Here is a 27889-nt window from a genome sequence, read left to right as displayed (position 1 = left end):
TTCGTTATAAGTTCTTTGGAGTGAAATCCTAATCTAAAGAGAAAAAATTGAGTCAGTCTTTAAAAAGAATGGCTGAATTTTCAATCTTTAAGAGTGAGATTTTATTCTTTAATTGACAATTTACTCTAAAAGTTTTAAAAAGTTTATAACCCTTAGCATACAGATGATTTTCCGATTCTTTGCTACATGATAGGTCATTCTCGTCTCGGTTAATTTTTATCATTTTAATTACAAAAATTATTAAGTGATTTTTATATATACTTTAACATCTTTAAAAAGCATTTATTTAAAGTTACTGTTATTTAAAAAATTATACATAATTATATATATAAATGTTATAATTAATTACTTAATGCGTCTGATTTTTCGAAGAAAGAAATGTGCACAGAAAAAAAATTAATTGGGTGGTACAGCAAACTTATAATTTACTACGCGAATTCAATATCAATAAGAAAATTTGATGGTTTAATAAATCGCTAATGTTATTGAGCTGTCAATTTTGCATAGAATATTTTAACATAGAAAATTGACTGTTTGTATATTAAGACTGTAAATTTGAATCAGTGAAGTTTTCAGCTGTATTTTTTCCCGTATGCAAGATACATATGTACTGTAATGATTAATTATTGTTCTAATTATTACTCTAATATCACAAAATAATTCTAATAAATTAATTACCTAATTGAATTACTTTAAAGCGACTGTTCTTAAATTTAACTTGCTAACTAACCGCCTTCACTTCTTTATTATCTCGTTGAATGAGACAGATAGAAAATAAAAAAGGATAGACGCTAGAGCAACCAATCACTGAGCAGAACTTTATAATATTTCTTTGTTTTCTCCCTGTTTCGCTCAACGACGCAATGAAGAAGGGAAGCATTATAATTGCTGTTTTTTTTAAATCAGTTATTAAGTATATACCTTTTATATAAATACACACACACACACGCGCGCGCGCGCGCACACACACACACACACACACACACACACACACCCCTTCTCTCTCTCTCTCTCTCTCTCTCTCTCTCTCTCTTTCCTATCTTTTCATCTATATTTTTAAAAATGTTGAACGTAGAACATTGTAGAATTGTAGAATTGTAGAATTTTGTATGAATCGAAAATATATATTAGGTGTTGGAATTAATTCGTAGCGTTTTTTAATGAAAGAATGTTATTTATTTCACATGAGCATTAAAAAATACATTAATGAAAGTACTTCCCATCACTTGTAAAACGCTACGAATTAATTCCAACACCTAATAATATTAAACCACGAAATGTTATGTAACTCACTGTAGATCGTAATTTACATGCATATCACAAATATCTGTCATCTTCAAAATTAGTACGCATTCGAGGGCAGTAATTTCAAAGTTTGTTTAGCGACTGCTCCACCCAGGTAATAACCGTTGATTCTAATTGAAGCAATCATCATTCAAGGGTTTTCAAGGGTTTTAGTCAATCCACTGTAATATCCCGAGATAATTTCCAGATTATTTTTTCTGGAAATGGTACTCGTAACATAAATCGTCCAATTATTTCTATTATAGATATACATATTTGACTTGCAAAAAGAGAATTAATTGTATCCATAGAAATTATCTTATTATTATTTTAAATTATTTTAAAAATGTTTTTATAATATGTCAAAACATAAAAAGTTAATAATTATATTTTTGAAATGTAATTATATATATTTATTTTATTATTAAAATATTTTATTATTTAAAAAATTATACATTTAATTTATCAATATAAATACAAATCTTATAAAATAATATCAGTGGATAAAAAAACCTTAAATATATTTATAAGTATACTATACATATATACAGGATTTGATAAATAACTCTTGCATAGAGCGGACTAAACTGAGTCGAAAAGTCCTCTACTTTTCGTAATAATTATCAATTTAAATAAAAGAAGAATATAATAAAAGAATATATGCAGCAGCTTTTTCTTAAAAAGAAATCCCAAAAATAGGGTATATTTTTGCGATCTATAGACTTCTTGAGCTTATCACTCTTTACGATTATTCTTTACTTATATGCTGTTTTTTTTCTATCAGACGTTGTAAGTCTATTGTTTAAACTCTACAAAATTGAACTTACAGTTCATCGCGCCGTGTTGCACATTTATATGAATTAGAAACTTAATATAATTCCTCGTGACTTAATGAAAAATTCATATCTGCACACTTAAATCTAGGAATAAAAAATTGTGATTCGTGCTCTATTCGTAAAAGATAGAAAGTTAAGGCAAAGCATATAGTAAGAAGTGTAAATTAATTCTTAAATGTTAGAAACTAATGTTGTGAAACTAACCACTTTCAACAAATATTATTCATATATTATATTCTTATATTTTTTTCAATTAAAATCACAAACAAGGAAGAAATAGGAAATATTTTACAGCTAGAATGCTGAAAAAAAAATAATAATGATAAAATCATTTTTATAAAAATAAAATTGTCTTTAATACATTGTTATTCCTGATATTATTATTCTTCATTCTTTCAGTCGAAAGAACATTCTTTACGAATTACATTTTTAAGAAATAAAATTATATGAATGCGTACAATGAAAATGAACTGATATAATTAGTATTTTAAGATTAAATAATTATAAATGTTTTAAATAATGACATTAATTCATTAAAAAGTAATAGATCTATAAGATGTTGCATTTATTCATAATAATCTTAATTTATAACTTAAATTTTTATAATATGATATATAATAATTACAGATATAATAATTATAGAACTTCTTTCTCCGATTATAAATAATATTACTACACTAAATAATATTAGGAGATATTAAACAATGAAAAAATATATTTAAAAAATAGATGTTAGTTATTTAGTAAATGAATATTCAACAGATACATATATACAAATCTTTATTATATATTACACCAGGATACAATATTTTTTTATCTTTGAAATGCTATCTCGATCTTTCTCTATGATATTTAAATGCTTTAATGTAAAAGCTTATAAATGCTATTCTGAGCCATCACCTGTAGCAATGCAATTTTTAAGTACTTTAGTGAATATAATAATATTGAAATCTTCTTCATGATCTGTTAGTATAAAAGACAATATTAAATAAGTTGCGTATAACATAAAATACTTCGTACCACTTGTACGAATAACACTACGGTTGCATGGAATTCAGTCGATAGAACTGTCCTACGTTCGCACTGCTGACGGGATACGATAAATTTTTCATTAGTAAAAATGTATTTATTTATTTTAAAAAATTTCTTTTTTACAAATCTAATAGATAGCGTAATATTCTGCACGATATTCCTAATGTTAATATATCGCACACACATCTATTTACTATTTATTTATTATTAATTTTATTCTTTACTTATATTGTACTTATAATTAGACCGCGACAAAAGAATAACGCGAAGTTCGGTGGGAATTCAAAAATCATGCGGCCAACTTCGCACGCCTCTCATCGTGGCGATGCTACACCTGTTGCTCCCGACTGCACCTTCCGCACGCACTACGCACTTTGAATAATAATAGTATATGTTTTATGGCCGTACTCGTAAATTATAACGTAAATGAATAAATGTTATACATGAGTTTAAATTAATCATAATTGTACCGCAAAATGTACGATAATTGCTTTGTTGATTATTCTGCGCAACAAGAATTCCATCCAATGTTTCCTTCACGAAATAACAGGTTAATGTATGAATATTTTTATTAAGTATCAAAATTCTAAATTACATTTACTAATTAAATGCTTTGTGATACCGTTCGATTCAATCAATCTTCATTCCACGACAAAAAAATTCAAAAAATTCGAAAATGATGTCAACTTTATCCTAATATAATGTGAATCAAATTGACATTCAATATAATCGATACAATTGATAGCCAATAAAATTAATTATTAATTAATAATTTGAACTATGCAATAAATTTTGGAAAGACAAATCCTGTGCGATTGCGAGACATACTATATTTCTGATTTAATTAATTTTTTATATCATTATTATTACATTATTTATTCTTATACTTTTATTTTTATCATTAATTTAACTTAATAATGAAAATAAAATTAATTTAGTATTAATTTAGTATTAAAGTTATTTGGAAATTGATTTAATTTAATCTGAAGATTTAATTTAATTTGAATTAATAATGAAAATGAAAAACTAATAATTTAAATTGAAGCGCCAATGGCGCGTCGCATGGTCTGTCATTTTTTTACGTCTATGGTCGAAACGCATGCTGCTTCGAGTATGCAAGATGGCGACGAGTGTTTTCAGGTTGAATAGGTGCGGTTCTTTCCTTTGATCTATCGTAGTTACCGCACCAGTGGGCGACTCTTTTTCTCACGTTAATAGATCGTGCCTGTAAGAAACGGTCTCAGCAAAAACTCAGAGGTGCTCGAACTCCGAGTTGTCGAATTTGAGGAAAACTAAAATCTCCTCCGTAAGTCTGTCGCACTTTCGAAACGCGTGTCAGCTGTCAGATGTTTGTATACGCGCGATCGCGTCGCAAACTCAGGACAGCACGTAATAAGAATTCGCAGTAGCGATATCAGTTTTATGAGATCAAATTTTTGTCACGATCAAATCTTTGTCAAACAAAGAGAGTGAGTTGAACGCAGACATGGAGAGCTTGGAGGCATTAGGATGGTGAGTAGGGTACTATTCCATTTTCTTACTCTGACATTCCACAGGGAAAATATTGGCCACATTTAGTAGAATGTTTATTTTGTTAGACATTTTTTTTGAGATGAGAGAGACTATACCTCTAGATGAAAAATATTATCTAATCAGTATGAGAAACTTTCAACATCAACAGTTACAACATTAACATTCTAAGTGTGGTTATTTATTCTATTTCTATTCCATGTCTATTGACTGTTCAAAATCTATCCAATATTCATAATCCTTTCACCAATGCTGATGGCTTTTCTCTTTTTATCAGGTATTTATCTGATCATGGTTATAATTTGGCAACGGATTCGGGTAGTATGATAGACACACAGAAGATAGTAAAACGACTGTTAGATGTATGTATCGATTCTTTGAACCTCTCTCTCTGTGGTATTGATTATTTGGGACATATGAATGAACCAAAAAAAAAATGAATTATTTATAGCTTGACTTGAGAGAAATTGGGAGTGGAAATGGAGATATTAATCAGGGCAATATTGTGTTGCAAATACAAAAGATACGTAATGTAGCTGCGCCCAAAGGGAATGAAGAATCAAGAGCAGCTCCAAGAATGTTAAAATTATCGTTGACAGATGGAAAAAATAATTTTCAAGCCTTAGAAGTTGAACATATATCGACTTTGAGGTAAATGTATTAGATTGAGTTCTTTTATAGCAAATTGGTTACTATTATGCTAGATTAGTTTATACTAGGCTGCTATGTATGAAATTAACAAAGTTAAGTATAAAAATATATAAGTATATGTATTTTGAACAATTAATTATTTAATAATAATATTGCCACATTATTTAACAGAATATACAAGTATTATTTCATTGTTAAAGTTGATTATATTATGTCAGTGCATTTATATACTTTATATAAAGCCATCTTTAACATGTACTAATTCAGTATAGTGCTAGTAGTTGAATATTGCTCTCTAATGTCGTTTTCTTGCAACTGTTTCTTTTAATCATCTCTTTTGGGATAGCTTAAACACACCACCTGGTACAAAGATACTGATAAAGACAGGAACCTTACCTGTATCACATGGACTTCTTTTGTTGAGACCATCGCATTTAGTTTATGTACTTGGGGGGAAAGTTGCTAATTTAGTGGAAAAATGGGAATTAAATAAGGTAATTTGCATTTTACTTAATAAGAGACATTAATATTTATTATAATGATTGTTAATTCTATTTAATGAATATCGCATGAGTACAGGATTGCTTTTGTTATAGAAATTAGCTTCGCATACTCGAGTAAGATCTGCTGAAGAAGGTGGACCACCACCGTGGATACCATTTGGTAAAAAAATCGTAAAATTATCGGAGCAAGATAAGAACTTTAAAGCTCTAGCAGAAAAAGAAAAACCTAGTAAAGAGAATACTGAATTTGAAACTCAGCGCAAAGATGCGATAGCAGAAGCTGCCAAGCAAGGCAGTAAGAAAGTATTTGGTGGCGGAAATAAACAGGTTTAACTTGTTTTTTTACATTTTTTAATTAAATTAAATGTTTGTATTCTTGTCTAGATATCTAATTTATGTGCGCTTTCAGTTATTGGATCATAGCGTACAGAAAATCGTGGATCGTGGATTTACTATAGAACAAGCAGAATACGCTTTGAGAATTAATAGAAATAACATAGATAAAGCTTTAAGAAGTTTGCAAAGAACCGACACTAAACATAAGTGAGAAAATTTATTTTTATTTTTCCTATTTTTTTTCACTCAAATTATATATTCAATTATTATCTAATTACAATCTTATTATAGTAGTGCCAAAGAATCTCGAGAACCACGAGAGCCACGTGGTAAACGGGAGAAAAAAGCCGAAGAGAGTAAACCTAGCAGTGGAAAAATATCTCTATTCGACTTTCTCGAAGATAAATTACCTGTGCAACCCGAAAGTGTCGAAACAACTAATTTGTCACAAAGTAATTACATGCAAAATAATGAAAGTAATCAGGATCGTTTTGAATCGAGAAGTACTGAAGCACAAAGTGGAAGAGGTGGACGGTACATAACTATCTTATTAAACGAATTTCTAATATTTAATGAAATATTGTACTTCTAATATTGATCTTTTTTAACAGGAATCAAAGAGGTAATCGCGGTTATCAACCACCTCCGAGATATTCAGAGGAACATAGAAATAGCAAGAAGACAAATAATAGTAACTCCACCATGTATTCGCAATATAACGGTGCTAGTCACGCACCGCAGAACAAACCACCACGGTTTCAACGTAACCAGGAACCCCAGTATCAGTATCAACACGATGGAGGTAGAGAAGCGTATCAGAAGTCTAATCAGCCGAATGATTACAAAAATACGTTTGCTCATTCGCACACAAGTAACACAAACGTCGATAGTGGTAACGATAACTATAACAGAATCCAGGCTGAGTTACAGGGAAAGAATCTCGGTAGTAACAGAAACTATAATCACCTCGAGCCCGAGGCCAAAAATAGGCATTCTTATGATGCTTCTTATAATAGGCATAATCGAGCTCAACAAAATGGAACCCCTAAAGTATATTCAACTAATACAACTGAACAGAATTTTAAAAGTCAGCCTAGATATCAGTCAAATAGTAACGCTGGAAATAAGATGTCCATGAATCCTAATGTGCAAAGAAACGAAAACAATTATGGTAACCCTAACATCACCAGTACATGGGTATGGCAAGTAGGTGACAAGTGTATGGCTAAATATTGGGAAGATAATAGGGTACGTATTATAGATTTTATTTTTTTTTAAATTTTTTTTACATTAAAATGTGTGTTTCCAAAATACTTAGGCCATTTATCTTTTATACTTTTTCAATCTCATATAAAAATTAGAATTTACATAGGATGACGGTCGAGCATCTGTTAACTATAAGTCGATCACCATATGTCGTTTCATCTTTTTCGTGTACTTTGCGTATAATTTAAACGTTTTTGTACGATATTTATAGTATTATAATGCCGAAGTCACTGGTGTTTCGGAGAGAACTTGTGTAGTGCAATTTAAGGGATTTGAAAATTATGAGGAAGTACTCCAGGTGGATTGTATACCAATAACAGATGATGTACGTAAAATAGCACAACGTAAAATTTACAATGATTGCTAATAATATTTCTTGTTACAATGATTGTGATAATTTTAGATTCAAGATCGTATTCCGGAACCGAGACGACAAGATCAGCGATCTAACAATCGACAACTACGTTACGATCAAAGTCACAATCACATAAATGGTGAGTAACAAAATCGTTCATCTCTAGATATTAAATTTTGTATTATTTATATACAATCTTTTATACGTTTATACATGAAATATTGAAGTCGACGAAATTTAATTAAAAATGATGATTGCAGCAGGTATGGAATTTCGACGAGGCGGAAGTGGTGCCATTGGCGGAAATAAAGGATATAATAAGAAACGGAATCAGCAACGGAGTACGCAACCAATTTATCAACCACCAGCGCAAAGAGGCCACAATTCTCTGCCAATTAATAATCAAAATAATACTCAACATAATTCTTTTCTTTAATGTAACTCTAGTCTCGCATCTTTAGTAAAAAAAAAAGTAAATTCAGATCTTGCTAAGTATTGGCAATGCATTCGCTACTGAGGATTGATCTAACAGGTTGCCACACTAAAAGTTTAGATACCATTTATATTAACCGTTGCTAGGCGGCGAGCTGAGTGTCACATTTGAGTTCTATTAAAACTGAATTGAATACGCGATAACTTAATACGAAGCAAGTTGGTTTTTCACAAAAAGGGGAAATTAGGAGGCTCTTACTGTAAAATATCGACTGTGTTCTCGAAATATTATATTATTTGTATTGTAGGGAAATTGATTCTTACTACTGCAAAACAGGGCAATGTCTGTACCTCGTCCACTTTAGCTGTAATACAGTTGTAATGAAATCTCGCTCATTTCATTTTTCCGTACCTACAATCATCGAGAAAGAGAGAAAAAGAATATTTCGAAAAAGTAACAAGCTAAATTAATTTTGTATTTCTGAGTATTAATTGGAATCGATAAATTAAACTGAAATAACTTGTTTTAAATTAATATTAAGTTCGATATTAAATCTTATTTAAAATAAATTGTTAATATAAATTTTGAAAATTATGTTTCCAAATTTAAATACCTAGTCTAATATTAATGAATATAATTTTGCAAAATTATCCAAAACTGAAATTTTCTTTGTATATTTACATATTTTAATAGTCACATAAAATATATTTAAAATTTTTAATTTAGGGATTTTTACCAATTAATAACAAATATTGTTTTAGGCTACGCGGGGGTTGGTTAAAGTAAAGGTGCCTTTTCATGCCAATGCTCGACACTAATTTTCGGCGTCAAAATAAGTCACATGATCAAAATTTATGGTATTCGTTAATTTTGATCACGTGACCTGTTTTTAACGCTCAAATCGAGCATCAGCTGAAAATACAATTTTAGATCAATATTACATGCATCTGTTTTTAGTCGTACGACAAATTTTTCAAGCCTTTTGATTGGCAAAGAGGTCCGAGATTCTCTCTATCTTGTAGCCAATTAATACATTTGAAAAATTCGTCATACGACAAAAAATGAATGCACGTAATATTGATCTAAAGCTAATAGAGAGCAAAAATTACAAATAGGTCCGATTTATCCCATTCTCTCCGATTATAAAACTACTTATATTGATAGAAGATACTTTTTAGTTTGTACTTTTTACTTTGTTTTCAAAATTTTATTTTTATCTTTTATTTAAGAAATATTATTGTTTAAAAACAAAATGATATGTTGGTATCGACGACTTTCCTCTACTATCAAAGATTGTATTAAATTAAATTTGTATTTTGATGCAAAATAATTAACACAATAAAATAAAAAAGTTAAAAATATAAATATAAACGTAGAATAACAAATGTCTAAATACTTACTCGCAAAAACGAGCCACCATAATTTATAATTCGTTTTTTTTTTGTGTTGATGAGTATATTTACGAAGAATGATGAAGGACTTCTAAAATTTAAGTACACATTTTAGTCTCTCGAGCTGTCACTTTAAAATTATCGCAGTACAAATGTTTAAATGGTCATATTTGTAATCTGCGCAGAACCGTACGAGATTTGTCTCGGGAACGATCGTGCAAATATGTATACTTCTACCGTGAGCGCCGTGAGCACCCCTATCTTGCTTTCTTCATGAACCATGGCAGAGAGCAACAGAGCCCTAATCAAAAATACAATCTGAAAACTAAAAGAATCATATATCTACGAATAATATAAGAATTGAGTTTTGTATGTATTAATAATTTCACAGTACAACGTCTGATTAACAATGCAGCTTGGATTGTCTCTATTAATCATTCATATAAATAAAATACCATACAGAGGGTAAGTACTTTTCTTTCATGAGAATTAATATTCATTTAACGAATTAGGAATCGTTTAATTTTTCATAACGTACAATATTACTTTGTATCGTTACGTGGAATACTTGTAATTCTGTAAATCTTTGCTTCATGCAGGAAATATCGTAGAGTAAAAAAACCGTCTATGCATGATTTACTTAAGATGAAGAAAGATTTCGAGAGACAAGAGCAAAACATGTTGATTCTGCGGCACCCCTATCTCACAGTTGAACTAAATCATGGTCACATGAAAGACATGTATCTCAAAAGCAGAAACAAAACTTTCTTCAGAAGATATGAACAGAAAATCGTCAGAAGTTCCAGAAAGAAATTACTATCGCCGATCGTCTATGCCACATGAGAAGCGTGGGATTGAAATCTTTTTACAGATATATATATATATATATATATATATATATATATATATATATATATATAATTATGTTTCGTGAATTGTTTTAGATTTAAGTTAAATCATCTCTGAATCCAAGAACATTTAATTTTCTTTTTTTTTTTGTTTTTGTTTTTGGTAACATTTTGGATCAGCACAGTGCCGAGTATATTACAGGAAGAGTAAAAGTATAGAGTAGAGGAAAGATAGCGTAGTGAAATATGTTATATAAGTTTATCTAATAAGATTGTCGTATATTGCGAATTACAAGGTAAAAATTGAAACAAATACTGTAACATTATTTTAAAGCATTAAATTATATTGTTCATGTTAAACAATACAAACTTAAGCATTGACTAAAAAGCTTTCTTGAAACCGAGTTGATAGATTTTTTGGTTTATTTCTCATCCAACCAAACGGATCTGTATTAATTTCTTCTTCTGTTAAGATCTTTCCCTCATAAAGTAAATTTGCAAAATCTGCCACAACTGGATCGGCATTAACACTGCTAATTCCTATTACTTTGCCACCTTTAAGATTATAAGCGAAGAATTCCAGTTTATCCAGTGAGCCATAAATCTTTATACTAATAGGTTTTCCGTAGCCTGAAAATAAATGGATAAAGATTGATTAATTGTTAATTTTTTACAAAACTTATTACAATTTCAAAATATGTGTGTAGAAACATGTTATATACAGGGTTGGCCATATTCGACGGAAAGATGTTTTTTTTTTTTCAATCATGGGAAACTCGTCGTTACTCGATCTAACATCTCTTTCCCATGATTGAAAAAAAAAACACCTTTCCGTCGAATATGGCCAACTCTATATATGTAAATTTACCTGCATAGCTGTAACTTCTACGCAGTAAAGTCGTCCAGAAGAACGGTACAGACTTCAAGGAAGTTTCTTTACAGCATATATTTAAAGCCGCAATTTTTCCATGATAATGAGCTAGAGCATAATGACCTATCGCAGCGAACGTGTCGTCAGATCCATATATCGGTGCGTAAGCTATGTCACCTCCAGCATATATATTTTCCACATTTGTCCTTAAATGCTATAATTTAATTGATATTCAATTATATGAAGTATATACTAAAAAAATACTGTTTTCGAATGTTACCTTATTTACTGGAATAGAGCCATCGTCCCTCATTGTGACAGAAGATTTTTTCATCCATTCAGTGTAAAAAGTGGATCCTATTCCAACGATAACTATATCTGCTGGTAGAATCTGGCCGTCTGTAAGTTCGACCTTAGCCAAAACATTCTCTTCACCTTTCTTAGGAATAAATTGCTTAATATTATTTTTGAAGATAAACTTCACACCTGAAAATTTATTATTTATTACTATTATCTAATCAACACTAATGTAGACCAATGCGAAATGTATGTTATGTATAACATAATACCTTTTGCCTCATGCTCTTTTTTAATTCTATTACCAATAACCGCGCCGAATATCTCTCTGAAGGGTACAGTATCCCATCCTATTACTGTGACAGACGCGCATTTATCGATACAATAAGCCGCGCTTTCCATGCCAATAAAGCCTAATCCTAGAACAACTACATGTTTCTTGGGGGATAGAAGTGCATGTACGCCTTGTGAATCTGTGTAATCTCGCAGAACAAAAATATTTGATAAATTTGCTCCAGGCACATTTAACATTCTCGGTTTACTGCCTGTGCAAATAAATAAATAATCATACACGAAATTCTCGTTATTACTCAGCTTGACAGTATTTTCAGTCGTATCTAAACCTATAACAGAATAAAAAAAATGTAGTGCAGAATACGAAGTAACATTTATACATATAGATATTACAGATATATATTGAGATCGGTGTTTGGCTTTCGTATGTACCTATTGCTTTTACTCTCAGTTTCGTTTCAATATTATGTTTCTTATAAAACGAGGGCGATCGTAATGTCGCAGAATGAACATCGAAATTTAATTTCTTGGATACCTTTACCCGATCATAAGGTATTACGTTCTCTCTGCATATCATAATGATGCGTCCTGTAAAACCCTCCTGTCGCAAACTCTCTGCACAGGTAGCACCCGATGGTCCACCACCAACTATTATGACAGTCTTTGTATTTTCAGGATCACGTGCAGACATATCCTTCACACGTATGTCACTATTCAGCTCTGTACTTTTGGCTCTTACGTGGACAAGACCAGTCTTGCCTACGCAAACCTATTAAAGCAATACATAGAGATAGCATGTTAAACAAATATGGGATAAGAATAAGAACAAAATCTTGATATGTTTATAAATTACTCGAGTACCTCATAGCATGGTAAAGAATTCAAGCCTGGATAATCTACAATATCCCCAGTTTTAATATCGAAGCATGCACCGTGCGCTGGACATCTCACTCGTCCTTCCCCTAACGCGCCGATATGTAGCGGGACACCGTAATGCGTGCATTTGGTACCAATCGCGTGCAATTCTCCATTCTGTTTAATCAACAAAATATTCTTTCCATTCTTTCCCAACGGTAGCATTTTCATCTCATTTTCGTTGATATCTTCCTCTTTGCACACCACACCCTCAATGTAAGTATCATGCTCTTTTGAGATATCTAAGAAAAAGTAAATAAAAAATAATTTATAATTTAACTATTTATAATAATTATATGTGGCTTATTATAAACGCATATTATTGGAGAACAAATTTTGAGGGAATTAGAGTAAACTGTAATTATGAATCATAATATAATTCTAATCCTATATTAGTATGTGGATATAAACATAGACAAACATAAAAGCGAACATGTGATATTTTTTAATAACTGTATATGTAATCAACCTAATGCACACAATAGAGTTTCATTCAATTTCTCCTCTATAACAATAAATAATAGAATACTCATTACATATGACAAACTAATTTACGAGCTTGGACGTATTCAGGTTCCCAATGTTTCCATCTGAGTATTTCTTAAGTATCATTTTCCTTGTTTAACATTCGATGAAAAAAAATAAAATGATACCTGGATGGCATTCGATTGGGACTTTGAATAGTCCTTTGAAATTTGAATGGCATGCGATATCTCCTATCAATTGCATTGCCAAATATTTCCGACGCAAAAATTTTCGTAAGAATTACAATAAATATATAACTTGGGTCGATTATGTAACGTAGCATATGAATATAAGGAAATCTTGGAGGAAAAATAAAATCTCTGTTGTTATTATGTCGTACGTGAATTGGGAGTCGTACTCTCCGATAGATTATCAGTGATTTAATGAATGACGATTATCGGCGATAACATTCCCAGAAAGAGAGAGAGAGAGAGAGAGAGAGAGAGAGAGAGAGAGAGAGAGTTGCAGAGAGACAATGAGAGAGAGACTATCTCGTCAGGGAACGATTAAATTCCCTGTTGACTTCGTCGTGTAGGTGCTCGCGCACGTGGCATGGATATTACGCTGATTGTGCATAGTGCATCGTCATCCATCGCCTGACATTTCGAAGGATGTATGAATAAAATTAAAAGCGTAATGAATATTAATGCAGAGAATAAAAATAGAGTAGAATATATCCTAATCTATCTAATTAACATGAATGAAGTTGAAATTGAAGTCAAATTCGTAAAAATTATATTAACATGAAAATATCAGTACTTATTGTTCTTGTATTTTGTTCAAGCTTGTATTCCAAACTTGATTGAAAATCTGTAATGCATGTAACGTAAACTATAGATTTTCAGCGCTGACAGTAAATTTGGAACATAGCCAAGATTTGTAAATTGCGAGTATTAGCTTGAAATATACATGTATCAATGTTCACGCATATTGTCTTCTTTCTTTTAATGAAGCTAGAAAAAAGAGCTGTGAATGTTCGCAATACTCATTTCATAGTTTCCATTCTTATTGTTTATCAAATGTTAAAGCCTATTCTACAATATGATCTTTGTTTCCTATTTCTTGTTTTTTATCTTTTACTTTTTTCTCCTTTACAACCGTTTTATTAACAATTGTATTTTTTGCTACGTATTTCTTGTTTTTTTTTGAAGTTCATTAACTTTTATCTCGGGCGATATAAAAAAAAACCGGATAAGAAACAAAAAGACAAGATGTAAAAAATAATAAAAGGCAAGAAACAAAAAGCACATTGTAGAACAGGCTTAAATACAGAATAAATGTTTTCAACTCTCGATGAGCTTTCTTACTTTAAAATGCAGCTCTCCGACTGATTTATGACATTTTAAGGCTGTACTTAAGATAGTTTTAAATACAAGAATTGACTATGTGAACCGGTATGCTTTAGACTGCACTGCTGCAATATTACACATATCGATCGTTATTTACTTGGTAAAATGCAACACAAACATATTTTTTTGCTCTCATTAATTTTCCTACTTCGATCATTTCGTACTTATTTTTAACTTAAAACGCTACAAAACACATCAGAAAGTGATCGTGATTCAGTTATATCGCCTATTCAAAGAAACGCGATGTATGTATATATTGTGTGTGTGTGTGTGTGTGTGTGTGTGTGTGTGTGTGTGTGTGTGTGTGTGTGTGTGTGTGTGTGTGTGTGGTGTGTGTGTGTGTGTGTGTGTACATAATCTATACTTTATTATCTCCGTATGACGTTTACTTAACCCCTAACAAAAAAAAAGTATACATTTTCACGCTAATCATGAACACTAACGTTATTCTTTCGAATATTCGGTGATCAGTAAAAGTATTATCCTTGCCTGTATTTGTCTTCGCATGTCTTATTAAGTGTCATAGACACCTACCCTGGAAAAAACGTAAAAATGACATATCTGTCAAGGCAGCCCACTTTCGTCTTAGTGCGAGTGTCCTAACACTCCTGATACACCGCATTGATCCTCGTACATAAAATAGCATAATGTAAAATTGATTACTAATAATGTTTCTTGTTACAATGAATGTGATAATTTTAGATTCAAGATCGTATTCCGGAACTGAGACAACAAGATCGGTGATCTAACAATCGACAACCACGTTATGATCAAAGTCACAATCACATAAATGGTGAGTAACAAAATCGTTCATCTCTAGATATTAAATTTTGTATTATTTGTATACAATCTTTTATACGTTTATACGTGAAATATTGAAGTCGACGAAATTTAATTAAAAATGATGATTGCAGCAGGTATGGAATTTCGACGAGGCGGAAACGGTGCCGTTGACAGAAATGACGGAGTACGCAACCAATTTATCAACCACCAGTGCAAAGAAGCCACAATTCTCTGCCAATTAATAATCAAAATAATACTCAACATAATTCTTTTAATGTAACTCTAGTCTCGCATCTTTAGTAAAAAAAAAAGTAAATTCAGATCTTGCTAAGTATTGAGGCAATGCATTCGCTACTGAGGATTGATCTAACAGATTGCCACATTAAGAGTTTAGATACCATTTATATTAACCGTTGTTAGGCGGCAAGCTGGTACCACATTTGAGTTCAAGAGTAAAGTTGAATTGAATACGAACTTAATATGAAGCAAGTTGGTTTTTCACAAAAAGGGGGAATTAGGAGGCTCTTAAAATATCGATTGTTTTCGAAATATTATATTATTTGTATTGTAGGGAAATTGATTCTTACCACTGCAAAACAGGGTAGTGTCTGTACCTCGTCCACTGTAGCTGTAATACATTTGTAATGAAATCTCGCTCGTTTCATTTTTCCGTACCTACAATCATCGAGAAAGAGAGAAAAAGAATATTTCGAAAATATAACAAGCTAAATTAATTTTGTATATCTGAATATTAATTGGAATCAATAAATTAAACTGAAATAACTTTTAAATTAAGATTATGTTTGATATTAAATCTTATTTAAAATAAATTGTTAATATAAATTTTGAAAATTATGTTTTCAAATTTAAATACCTAGTCTAATATTAATGAATATAATTTTGCAAAATTATCCAGAACGTAAATTTTCTTTATTTTAATAGCGACATAAAATATATTTAAAATTTTTAATTTAGGGATTTTTGCTAATTGATAACAAATATTGTTTTAGGCAAGGGTTGATTAAAGTAAAGGCCTTTTCATGCTAACGCTCGACACTAATTTTCGGCGTCAAAATAAGTCACATGATCAAAATTGATGGTATTCGTTAATTTTGATCACGTAACCTATTTTTGACGCTCAAATCGAGCGTCGAGCATCAGCTGAAAATGCAGCTTTAGACCAATATTACATGCGTCCATTTTTTGTCGTACGATAAATTTTTCAAGTCTATTGATTGGCAAAGAGGTCTGAGATCCTCTCTATCTTGTAGCCAATTAACACACTTGAAAAATTCGTCGTACGACAAAAATGGATGCATGTAATATTGGTCTAAAGCTGATAGAGAACAATAACTACAAATAGGTCCAATTTATCCGACTTTTTCCTATTATAAAACTGCTTATACTGCCTGATAGAAGATATTTTTTAGTTTGTACTTATGTTTTCAAAATTTTATTTTTATCTTTTATTTAAGAAATATTATTGTTTAAAAACAAAATGATATGTTGGTATCGACGACTTTCCTCTACTATCAAAGATTGTATTAAATTAAATTTGTATTTTGATGAAAAATAATTAACGAAATAAAATAAAAAAATTAAAAATATAAATATAACGTGGAATAACAAATGTATAAATACTTACACGCAAAAACGAGCCACCATAATTTATAATAATTCGTTTTTTTTTTTGTGTTGATGAATATATTTACGAAGAATGATGAAGGACTTCTAGAATTTAAGTACACATTTTAGTCTTTCGAGCTGTTACTTTAAAATTACCGCGGTGCAAATATTTAAATGGTCGTATTTGGAATTTGCGCAGAACCGTACGAGATTTGTCTCGGGAACGAGCACACCCATCGTGCAAATATGTATATTTCTACCGTGAGCACCCCTATCTTGCTTTCTTCATGAATCATGACAGAGAGCAACAGAGCCCTAACCAAAAATATGCTCTGAAAACTAAAAGAATATATCTACGAATAATATTATAAGAATTGAGTTTTGTATGTATTAATAATTGTTTCACAGTACAACATCTGATTAACAATGCGGCTTGGATTGGCTCTATTAGCAGCCAGCCATATAAATAAAATACCATACAGATTCAGAGGGTAAGTTCTTTTCTTTCATGAGAAATAATTCTCATTTAATTTAACGAGTTAGGAATCGTTTAATTTTTCATAACGTATAATATTACTTTGTATCGTCACGTGGAATACTCATAACTCTGTAAATCTTTGCTTCATGCAGGAAATATCGTATAGTAAAAAAACCGTCTATGCATGATTTACTTAAGATGAAGAAAGATTTCGAGAGAGAAGAGCAAAACATGTTGATTCTGCGGCACCCCTATCTCACAGTTGAACAAAGTCAAGGTCACATGAAGGACATGTATCCCAAAACCAGAAAGCAAAACTTTCTCGAGAAGGTAAGGGCAGAAAATCGTCAGAAGTTCCAGAAAGAAATTACTATCGCCGAACGTCTGTGCCACATGAGAGTTACAGAAGCGTGGGATTGAAATCTTTCTACAGATATATGTAATTATATTTCGTGAATTGTTTTAGATTTAAGTTAAATCTCTGAATCCAAGAACATTTAATTTTCTTTTTTTTTGTTTTTGTTTTTGGTAATATTTTGGATCAGCACAGTGCCGAGTATATTACAGGAAGAGTAAAAGTATAGAGTAGAGAAAAGATAGCGTAGTGAAATATGTTACATAAGTTTATCTATTAAGATTGTCATACATTGCAAATTACAAAGTAAAAATTAAAACTAATACTGTAACATTGTTTAAGCATTAAATTATATTCATGTTAAACAATTCAAACTTAAGCATCGACTGAAAAGCTTTCTTGAAACCGAGTTGATAGATTTTTTGGTTTATTTCTCATCCAACCAAACGGATCTGTATTAATTTCTTCTTCTGTTAAGATCTTTCCCTCATAAAGTAAATTTGCAAAATCTGCCACGACTGGATCGGCATTAACACTGCTAATTCCTATTACTTTGCCACCTTTAAGATAATAAGCGAAGAATTCCAGTTTATCCAGTGAGCCATAAATCTTTATACTAATAGGTTTTCCGTAGCCTGAAAATAAATGGATAAAGATTGTTTAATTGTTACTTTTTTACAAAATTCAGTTATTACAATTTCAAAATATGTGTGTAGAAACATGTTATATATATGTAAATTTACCTGCATATCTGTAATTCCTACCCAGTAAATTTGTCCAGAAGAATGGTACAGTCTTCAAAGAAGTTTCTTTACTGCATATATTTAGAGCCGCTATTTTTCCATGATAATGAGCTAGAGAATAATGACCTATCGCAGCAAAAGTGTCGTCAGATCCATATATCGGTGCATAAGCTATGTCACCTCCAGCATATATATTTTCCACATTTGTCCTTAAATGCTATAATTTGAATGATATTCAATTATCCAATATGAAGTATATACTAAAACAAGTACTGTGTTTTCAAATGTTACCTCATTTACTGGAATAGTGCCATCGTCTCTCATTGTGACAGAAGATGTTTTCATCCAATCAGTGTAAAAAGTGGATCCTATTCCAACGATAACTATATCTGCTGGTAGAATCTGGCCGTCTGTAAGTTCGACCTTAGCTAAAACATTCTCTTCACCTTCCTTAGGAATAAATTGCTTAATATTATTTTGGAAGATAAACTTCACACCTGAAAATTTATCATTTATTATTATTATCTAATCAACACTAATGCAGACCAAAATGCAATGTATGTTATGTATAACATATAATACCTTTTGCCTCATGCTCTTTTTTAATTCTATTACCAATAACCGCGCCGAATATCGCTCTGAGGGGTACAGTATCACGTCCTATTACTGTGACAGACGCGCATTTATCGATACAATAAGCCGCGGCTTCCATGCCAATAAAGCCTAATCCTAGAACAACTACATGTTTCTTGGGGGATAGAAGTGCTTGTACGCCTTGTGAATCTGTGTAATCTCGCAGAACAAAAATATTCGATAAATTTGCTCCAGGCACATTTAACGTTCTCGGTTTACTGCCTGTGCAAACAAATAAATAATCATACACGAAATTCTCGTTATTACTCAGCTTGATAGTATTTTCAGTCGTATCTAAACCTATAACAGAATAAAAAAAATGTAGTGCAGAATACGAAGTAACATAATTTATATATATATTATAAATATATATTGAGATCGATATTCGCCTTTTGTATGTACCTATTGCTTTTACTCCCAGTTTCGTTTCAATATTATGTTCCTTGTAAAATGAGGGCGATCGTAATGTCGCAGAATGAACGTCGAAATCTAATACTTTGGATACCTTTATTCGATCATAAGGTATTACGTTCTCTCTGCATATCATAATGATGCGTCCTGTAAAACCCTCCTGTCGCAAACTCTCTGCACAGGTAGCACCCGATGGTCCACCACCAACTATTATGACAGTCTTTGTATTTTCAGGATCACGTGCAGACATATCCTTCATACGTTTGTTATTGTTCAGCTCTGTATGTTTGGTTCTTACGTGGACAAGACCACTCTTGTCTACGCGAACCTATTAAAGCAATACATAGAGATAACATGTTAAACAAATATGGTATAAGAATAAGAACAAAATCTTGATATGTTTATAAATTACTCGAGTACCTTATAGCATGGTAAAGAATCCAAGCCTGGATAATCTTCAATGTCCCCAGTTTTAATATTGAAACATGCACCGTGCCATGGACATCTCACTCGTCCTTCCCCTAACGCGCCGGTATGTAGCAAGGCACCATAATGCGTGCATTTGGTACCAATCGCGTGCAATTCTCCATTCTGTTTAATCAACAAAATTTTCTTTTCATTATTTCCCAACGGTAGCATTTTCATCTCATTTTCGTTGATATCTTCCTGTTTGCACACCACTTCCTCAATGTAGGTGTCATGTTCTTTTGAGGTATCTAAGAAAAAGTAAATAAAAAGTAATTTATAACTATTAGTATATAAAAAATAATTTGTAATTTAAAATTTATACCTATTTATAATAATTATTTGTGGCTTATTATAAACGCATATTATTGGAGAACAAATTTTGAGGGAATTACAAGAGTAAACCACTGTAACTATGAATCATAATATAGTCAATCCTATATTAGCATGTAGATATAATCATAGACAAATATAAAATCGAACATGTAATATTTTTTAATAACTGTATATGTAATCAACCTAATGCACACAATAGAGTTCAATTTCTCCTTTATAATAATAAACAATAGAATATTCAGGACGAATGACTAATTTACGAGCTTGGACGCATTCAGGTTCCCAATTTCCACCTGAGTATTTCTTAAGTATCATTTTATCCTTGTTTAACATTCGATGAACAAAAATAAAATGATACCTGGCATTCGAGTGGGACTTTGAACAGTCCTTGAAATTTGAATGGCACGCGGTATCTCCTATCAATTGCATCGTCAAATATTTCCATTGCGACGCAAAAATTCTAGTAAGAAATACAATAAATATATAACTTGCGTCGATTATGTAACGTAGCATATGAATATAAGGAAATCTTGGAGGAAATCTCTGTTATTATCTCGTACGTGAATCGGGAGTCGTACTCTCTGATAGATTATCAGTGATTTAATGAATGACAATTATCGGCGATAACATTCCCAGAAAGAGAGAGAGAGAGAGAGAAAGAAAGAGTTGCAGAGAGACAATGAGAGAGAGACTATCTCGTCAGGGGACGATTAAATTCCCTGTTGACTTCGTCGTGTAAGTGCTCGTGCACGTGGCATGGATGTTACGCTGATTGTGCATAGTGCATCGTCATGCATCGCCTAACATTTCGAAGGATGCATGAATAAAATTAAAATCGTAATGAATATTAATGCATAGAGTAAAAATAGAAAAATATCCTAATCTATCTAATTAATATGAATGAAGTCGAAATTAATCAAATTCGCAAAAATTATATTGACATGAAAATACCAGTACTTATTGATCTTGTATTCTGTTCAAGGGCTTGTATTCCAAAATTGATTGAAAATCTGTAATGCACGTAACGTAAACTATAGATTTTCTGCGCTGACAGTAAATTTGGAATACAGCCAAAATTTGTAAATTGCGAGTATTAGCTTGAAATGTATCAATGTTTACGCATATTGTCTTCTTTTTTCTAATGAAGCTGTGAATATTCGCAATACTCATTTCATAATTTCATTCTTATTGTTTATCAAATGTTAAAGCCTTCTACAATGTGCTTCTTTGTTCTTGTTTTTTATCTTTTACTTTTTTCTACTTTGCAAATGTTTTATTAACAATTGTATTTTTTGCTTCCTGTTTTTTTTGGAGTTCGTTAACTTTTATCTCGGGCGATATAAAAAAAACCGGATAAGAAACAAAAAGATAAGATGTAAAAAATAATAAAAGACAAGAAACAAAAAGCACATTGTAGAACAGGCTTAAATGCAGAATAAATGTTTTCAACTCTCATGAGCTTTCTTACTTTAAAATGCAGCTCTCCGACTGATTTATGACATTTTAAGGCTGTACTTAAGACAGTTTTAGATACAAGAATTGACTATGTGAACCGATGTGCTTTAGACAGCACTGCCGCAATATTACACATATCGATTATTTACTTGGTAAAATACAACACAAATGTGTTTTGCTCTCATAAATTTTCCTACCGATCGTTTCGTATTTATTATTTATTTTTAACTTTAAACGCTACAAAAAACACATCAGAAAGTGAGCATGACTTAATTATACCGCCCATTCAAAGAAACGCGATGTATATCTATATATATATACAAAATCTATATTTTATTATCTCCATATGACGTTTACTATAACCTCTAACGAAAAAAAGTACACATTTTCACGCTAATCACGAACACTAACGTTATCCTTTCGAATATTCGGCGATCGGTAAAAGTATTATCCTTGCACTCTCATTTGTCTTCGTATGCCTTATTAAGTGTCATAGACACCTACCCTGGAAAAAACGTAAAAACGACATATCTGTCAAGGCAGCCCACTTTCGTCCGAGCGCGAGTGTCCTAACACTCCTGACACACCGCATCGATCTTCACAAGGTAAAGCACTGAAAACCTACTATGATTCGAACATTTCGAACGCCCGTCCTCGTGCTACATAGCATAACAAACCGTTTCTTATAAAGTGCTAATCACCATCTAGTTGCGTGTAACCGGCCGGCCGTCATTAATCAACCATTTTAACGTGATCCGTCTCTTGTAAGAACATTAGGAAATTCCTTTTAAAATTGAGAAATAGATGGTGCTTTTTAGTAAGAAACCCACAGTATATCATAGTGATCATTTCGTCTTTGTCTGATATTAGTATTTTTTTTTTATTGAGAAATAAATTTATAGCCTTCAGATACCAATAAGGTTTTATGATTCATTATGTTACATTCCGTCACCTATGTCTCTTATTGGAAAGCACCTGATTCTATTGGTTACCGTGCGGGTTAAAGGAAATAAGAAAAGAAGAGAGGCGAAAGGGCAAAAAGAAAAATAGAAGAAAGGACAAAAGAGAAGAAGGAGAAAAATAAATAAAAACAGAAAAAAAAGAAGAAAAAAGAATAAAAAGGAGCAAAGAAGAAGAAAAACGAAGAAAAAAACTTTTAACACGATATATCAATCTACCGCTATGTGTAAGGAATAGAAGTAACTTTGTCTCAGATTTTACAACATGATCCTCGCAGTTTTTCCCCAGAATAAGTTTTCCTCGCGCATAGTACACACCTGTTGCGGCGGATGTGTCTCGAGTGTCTCGACTTGAGCCGGCGCTTCTCCGGAAGGTTTTGCAATTACCCGCGCCCATGCTGCAGCCGTACGCGAACTGACAAGACTGATTGTGAGATTGTGAGAGCCGAGGAACGTGGGAGAGGCCGTGTATGCCTTGTGTCTTATGGATCGACCATGATCGTCTGTCTGTTGTACGTATAGATCCCCCTCGTGATCTACAATCGTGTGAGCGTACACGGCCTTGAGATGTTCGTAGTGGCGACGGTATTTCGGACTCTCATTGAAGACTTTTACATTGCGATTGAAATACGCTCCTTGTTCTCAGTTCATCGCTCGTTCTCCGGTCTTTCGATTGGAAAAACGATCAACTCTTTTAAGAATCAGCGCGAAACAATGATCTAGAAAATGTAATCAGTTCCAAGTGAATTCAAGGAACCGCAGCGATGAGATTATCGTGACTCATTCTGTTACGACGCACTTATTTTTGAAGGAGAGAGAACGAGGAATATATTACTCGTTCGCGGCTGGAATTGCATTCCGGGAAGTCACTCGAATCCGCAGGCGCAATGAGAATGCTCTATGGATTGATTTTCAAGAAACGCTCGATATACTTCTTGCTAATTATTTATGGACCGCTTCTTCTTTTTCGAAAGATTTCTATTTTAGAAGATTTTAGAAAAAAATGTATATGCGAGCGTATACATTGTAGTTTAGATTATTTTTATATCTTTATGATGACTAAAGCATTTTGTGATCACTGATATTATTTCGCACGTCTATTAGTTGTATATAAGATAATTAAAATAAGATAATTAAAATAAAAAATTCAAGCAAATATCGAGGAGAGATATCGCGATATCGTCGGTGTTGTGATAACAAGAAGTTAGAATATTATATTGATCGATTTTTGACCGAATTTATGTTTTTTATCATGATTATTTATCAATATGATATTATTTTGATTTTCTTGTTCTCTTTAGGTTACAAATTTGCTCAACGAACATTTTTAGGAATTTTGCAAACGAAAATAAGATCAGCTAGGAAACAGGTATGGATATATGTCAGTATACTAGATAAAAGCGTAAGAGGATCTTCGCATAAAAGAACATTTGTAATGCATTATGTTAAACTAAAGCTTGTAAATAACAGTGAAACATCACGCAGAAAAAAATAATGTAACATTAAATATTATGTTATAATTCTCTTTGTGCGTTGTGATGTAAACTTACTGTTATTATTATACGTACAGGTTTCAGTTTATGACTCAGTACTTAATGTGCATAACGTAACGCATTACGGATGTTCTTGAGCGGAGAGCATGAGAGATGCGTTATAGATGGAACCCGTTTACTAGCTCCTCTACATGCATCAGACGTGCACGTTGAACTATGTAGCTACGGATATTTCCGACGGATAATACATGCACAGTCTTTGATTTTGTTCCATGCTAGGTACACACATTATTTTATTCATTCCGCCAACTCGATTTAAGAGGCGTTTTACTCGATGCTCGCTAAAATTTTAATTAATCGAAGCCGAAAAATTTTAAAATGTCATATAAGTTTACTGTATTCCAATTAAAATTAAAATATCTGCTGAGAATTAACGATTATACGGAAATTTCTGATTAAATAATTTCATTATAATTTCTTTTATTTCATTTGCGTTTAATATAAAGGATATAAAAAATTTAATTATTTGCATAGACACTATTATAATATATCTGATGTCTTTTTACATTTGTATTTTTTTTCGGATTTTCTTAGAAGGTTTTTTAGATTTAAATTATTCTAATTTTTATTCTAATTAAATTAATAATTTAAATTATTCTTATTTTTTTCTCTGTGCATGGTAATACAAGAGATTTAGAATAATTTTTCTTATCGATACTCCATGATAGCGTTTAACGATTACGCCACCAGGTATCGCGACAATGCAGTTTCTCGCATTTATTTCCGGAGGATGTTCGCAGGCGCACAGTCGTAAGGTTTAATGAACCCCAGTGAATCCATGAACGTATCCTCGATATCTATTATGGAATTATTTACAATGGATCGAAATTGTTCAATTATTTTCTAGATTTCTATTGTATTGTCTAGGGAAAACAAAATAATTATGATCAGAATCCATTTCAAACAATTCTGTAACACATATCGTGAGGATCGATTGTACGTTTTGAAACGCGATGAAAATTACAAAAGTGAGAAAATTCAATAGGTGTTGAATGAAGTTATAAATATTTTAGTGACTCTGCTCACTTTTGTAATTTTTACCGCGTTTCAAGGTATACAATCAATCTTCACACTGTGAATGCACACATCGCGTATATCTGCATCTACACAGTTTTTTGCAAACAATTCTATGAATATACGAGGGTTCTAAGAATATTATTGTATAAGAATAAAAGAATAATAAAAATATGATAATAAGGATGAAAGTAAGAAATAAGATGAATAAATACCGCCGTTTGATGTTGAAGGGCAGAAAAGAATTAACAAATTTTTATTCTTTACAAAAGGGATTTGTTTCCGATTCTTTCGCGCGAAAATCTATGCTTTGTAGTTTTTTGTATATTCATTTCAAGGAAAATCATCTCTTTATTAGACTCTGCAGATTTTATTTCCTCCAAGCTCTTTCCATTTCGCGCGAAAGATTAATGACGTAAAAACGAATACAAAGTAAGTAAATAATAGAAATAAATGAATCGAATAATGAATGCAGGGATCAAATATTGAGTAAGAGAAACGGGAAATAAAATGAGAATATACACACGATATGTATTTAAGATAAATTTATTCCCCATAGATTTTTTGCTATAAAAATTATTAGAAATTTGATCATATAATGAGCGCCGAAATTAAAACTAACATTATCTTAGCATGTGAAGTTGCTCCGATTTGCGCTAAAATGTTACAATTACATGTATTAATACACTTGTGACGTCACAACACTTGTGATTTTAATCTTACAGACTCAAAAACATTTTTAATATTAATTAACGAAGCTACGTATCTTGGGAGATGAAGTAAGTTTTAAGTATGTTTTTCTAGACTAAGCAAGTTTTAGTTTGAACGCTCTTTTCTGGGCTACTACTTGAATTGTTAATTTGTTTAGAAACATAATGGGGACTCGATATGTTTCACAAGATGTATTTTTAATGGATAAAATTGGCTTCTATATACTTTGTTTACTTTGGTTTTTCTATTGAATTAAATCGATTGCGGCGCGATCGATTGCGGCGCGATCGATTGCAGCGCGATCGATTGTAGCGCGATCGATATCGAATTGGAAAACATTGATCTTCGATTCGTAACGAAAATTAGAAGCGATCATTCTACGATTCTTCTTTGTTCTGAATTTGCACATCAAAGCGAGATGCGCATATACGCGCTGGTCACAGATTTCTTGCGCCTCGGTAAAAAGACAATTACATCTCTACGAAGTGAAGACCGACATCGATGCTTCTTTTCCTTCCGATTCGCATCGAAATGTTTCAACTTTTAACGGCTGACATGGTCTATCTTTCGTCATCGGCTGGTGAAAAGAAAGGGAACCGCGAGTGGTACGTGAGATTTAAATTAGTAACCATTAAAGTCTTTAAAAGAGACATTTGATTCAACGACGCATGAAAAACGGAACAGCGCGCGGCTGGCACACATGTAATATAGGGGTAGTAAGAGTAAACGGCACGGCTATTTAATTTGTGCCTGGCGGCGGTGATGACGGAACGGGAAAGCGACAGTGGTGGCAGCCAGGGTGGCGTAAGGTTACGCGGACCTCTCGCTCTTTGAAGTCGGTGGTTGATGGCGGTTGATCGCCCCGCACCTCACCACCACTACTCCGAGGTGGGCTTGGTGTGTACGCATTGAAGGCTGCTGTTGGAACGCAACCCTTCGAACGGTAGAGAACCTCGAGGATCTCAGGAGAAGGAAAATGAAGTGTGAGGACGATGGTGGTCTCGCGTGCGAAGCTTGAACCGATGTACATCATTCGCGTTTCTTTCAGTCTTTTCCGATGTTTCTTTGGAAAGATCGCACACGTTTTGCTCGCATTTATACACGTGGAAAAAAAGATTTGTTAAAACAACCAAAAACTGTACTGATTCAGCAAATCTACAGTTGTAATATGCGGACAGCTATTTTTCTGTGTTAAATTAGTGAATTTGTATAGCTGAATAAAATTAGCGATTATATTAGATCTATAATTATATTTGTTGTAATTATCTTTGTTAATAATGCAGATAACTTTCTACGAAAATCAATCCAATATATGGATCAAAATTTTTAACAAAACATATTAGCTAAGATGGCGTATACTTTTGTTATTGTAATGAAGAAAACTTATTACATTAACAATTTTCATTATAGCAAAGAATTAACTAAATTAGTATACTGATAATTGCTCACAGACATAAGTTCTTTGTCAAACTATCGATTCCTTTTAGTTATATATTGAACAAAAACTAAATTTTGATATATATATATATATATATATATATATATATATATATATATATATATATATATATTAGATGGACCGGAAAGTAATGTCGTTTCTGCGCATGTCGATATTCGTTTGTCATTTATCAGCTCATTGTGCAGATAAATG

The 27889-nt window shown here is 32.0% G+C and overlaps 5 protein-coding genes across 11 annotated transcripts in view; 3 read left to right on the top strand and 2 right to left on the bottom strand.

Annotated features, from left to right (window-relative positions):
• Nucleotides 1-8270, top strand: part of Tdrd3 (Tudor domain containing 3) — a 76294-nt gene extending 68024 nt beyond the window's left edge. The window contains exons 1-11 of one of the 3 annotated variants that reach the window (XM_011056723.2): nt 4228-4664; nt 4960-5044; nt 5134-5333; nt 5680-5827; nt 5930-6163; nt 6246-6379; nt 6464-6706; nt 6784-7420; nt 7650-7763; nt 7842-7932; nt 8057-8270. In XM_011056723.2, the coding sequence (XP_011055025.1) occupies nt 4639-4664; nt 4960-5044; nt 5134-5333; nt 5680-5827; nt 5930-6163; nt 6246-6379; nt 6464-6706; nt 6784-7420; nt 7650-7763; nt 7842-7932; nt 8057-8229 (2085 nt within the window). In that variant the 5' untranslated portion in view covers nt 4228-4638 and the 3' untranslated portion in view covers nt 8230-8270. Of the gene's footprint in view, nt 1-4227; nt 4665-4959; nt 5045-5133; nt 5334-5679; nt 5828-5929; nt 6164-6245; nt 6380-6463; nt 6707-6783; nt 7421-7649; nt 7764-7841; nt 7933-8053 lie in introns of those variants that run through there. The other 2 variants (XM_011056721.2, XM_087405304.1) reach the window with 2 other exon arrangements.
• A 1451-nt stretch (nt 8271-9721) lies between these two features.
• Nucleotides 9722-18337, top strand: LOC105146453 (large ribosomal subunit protein mL63). Of its 3 annotated transcripts, none has more exons than XM_087405308.1 (3): nt 9722-9972; nt 17492-17616; nt 17756-18337. In XM_087405308.1, exons 2-3 carry the CDS (start codon nt 17552-17554, stop codon nt 18021-18023), a joined length of 333 nt encoding a protein of 110 aa, XP_087261434.1. In that variant the 5' UTR covers nt 9722-9972; nt 17492-17551; the 3' UTR covers nt 18024-18337. The 3 variants fall into 3 exon arrangements, with proteins under 3 accessions (XP_087261434.1, XP_011055034.1, XP_011055033.1); XM_011056732.2 differs by lacking the exon at nt 9722-9972 and having other exon boundaries at nt 17383-17616; nt 17756-17933; nt 18070-18337; XM_011056731.2 differs by lacking the exon at nt 9722-9972 and having other exon boundaries at nt 17384-17616; nt 17756-18042; nt 18154-18337.
• Nucleotides 9929-10869, top strand: LOC105146445 (uncharacterized). 2 transcript variants are annotated; one of them, XM_087405309.1, is made up of 3 exons: nt 9929-10082; nt 10217-10465; nt 10562-10869. In XM_087405309.1, exons 1-2 carry the CDS (start codon nt 10027-10029, stop codon nt 10458-10460), a joined length of 300 nt encoding a protein of 99 aa, XP_087261435.1. In that variant the 5' UTR covers nt 9929-10026; the 3' UTR covers nt 10461-10465; nt 10562-10869. The 2 variants fall into 2 exon arrangements, with proteins under 2 accessions (XP_087261435.1, XP_011055022.1); XM_011056720.2 differs by having other exon boundaries at nt 10217-10869.
• Nucleotides 10789-13070, bottom strand: LOC105146564 (apoptosis-inducing factor 3). The gene is made up of 6 exons (XM_011056905.2): nt 12789-13070; nt 12360-12696; nt 11906-12256; nt 11617-11822; nt 11334-11550; nt 10789-11095 (listed from the first exon to the last, which is right to left on the bottom strand). Exons 1-6 carry the CDS (start codon nt 13011-13013, stop codon nt 10836-10838), a joined length of 1596 nt encoding a protein of 531 aa, XP_011055207.2. The 5' UTR covers nt 13014-13070; the 3' UTR covers nt 10789-10835.
• LOC105146452 (apoptosis-inducing factor 3) lies at nt 18214-23931 on the bottom strand. 2 transcript variants are annotated; one of them, XM_011056729.2, is made up of 7 exons: nt 23279-23931; nt 20166-20461; nt 19737-20073; nt 19284-19634; nt 18993-19198; nt 18702-18918; nt 18214-18593 (listed from the first exon to the last, which is right to left on the bottom strand). In XM_011056729.2, exons 1-7 carry the CDS (start codon nt 23355-23357, stop codon nt 18334-18336), a joined length of 1746 nt encoding a protein of 581 aa, XP_011055031.2. In that variant the 5' UTR covers nt 23358-23931; the 3' UTR covers nt 18214-18333. The 2 variants fall into 2 exon arrangements, with proteins under 2 accessions (XP_011055031.2, XP_011055030.2); XM_011056728.2 differs by lacking the exon at nt 23279-23931 and adding an exon at nt 22506-22774.
• Nucleotides 23932-27889: the final 3958 nt, after the last annotated feature.

This window comes from Acromyrmex echinatior, chromosome 4 (genome assembly GCF_024713525.1).
Source record: "Acromyrmex echinatior isolate Ae372 chromosome 4, ASM2471352v2, whole genome shotgun sequence".
NCBI lineage: Eukaryota > Metazoa > Arthropoda > Insecta > Hymenoptera > Formicidae > Acromyrmex > Acromyrmex echinatior.
This window is presented reverse-complemented; position numbering and strand designations above follow the sequence as displayed.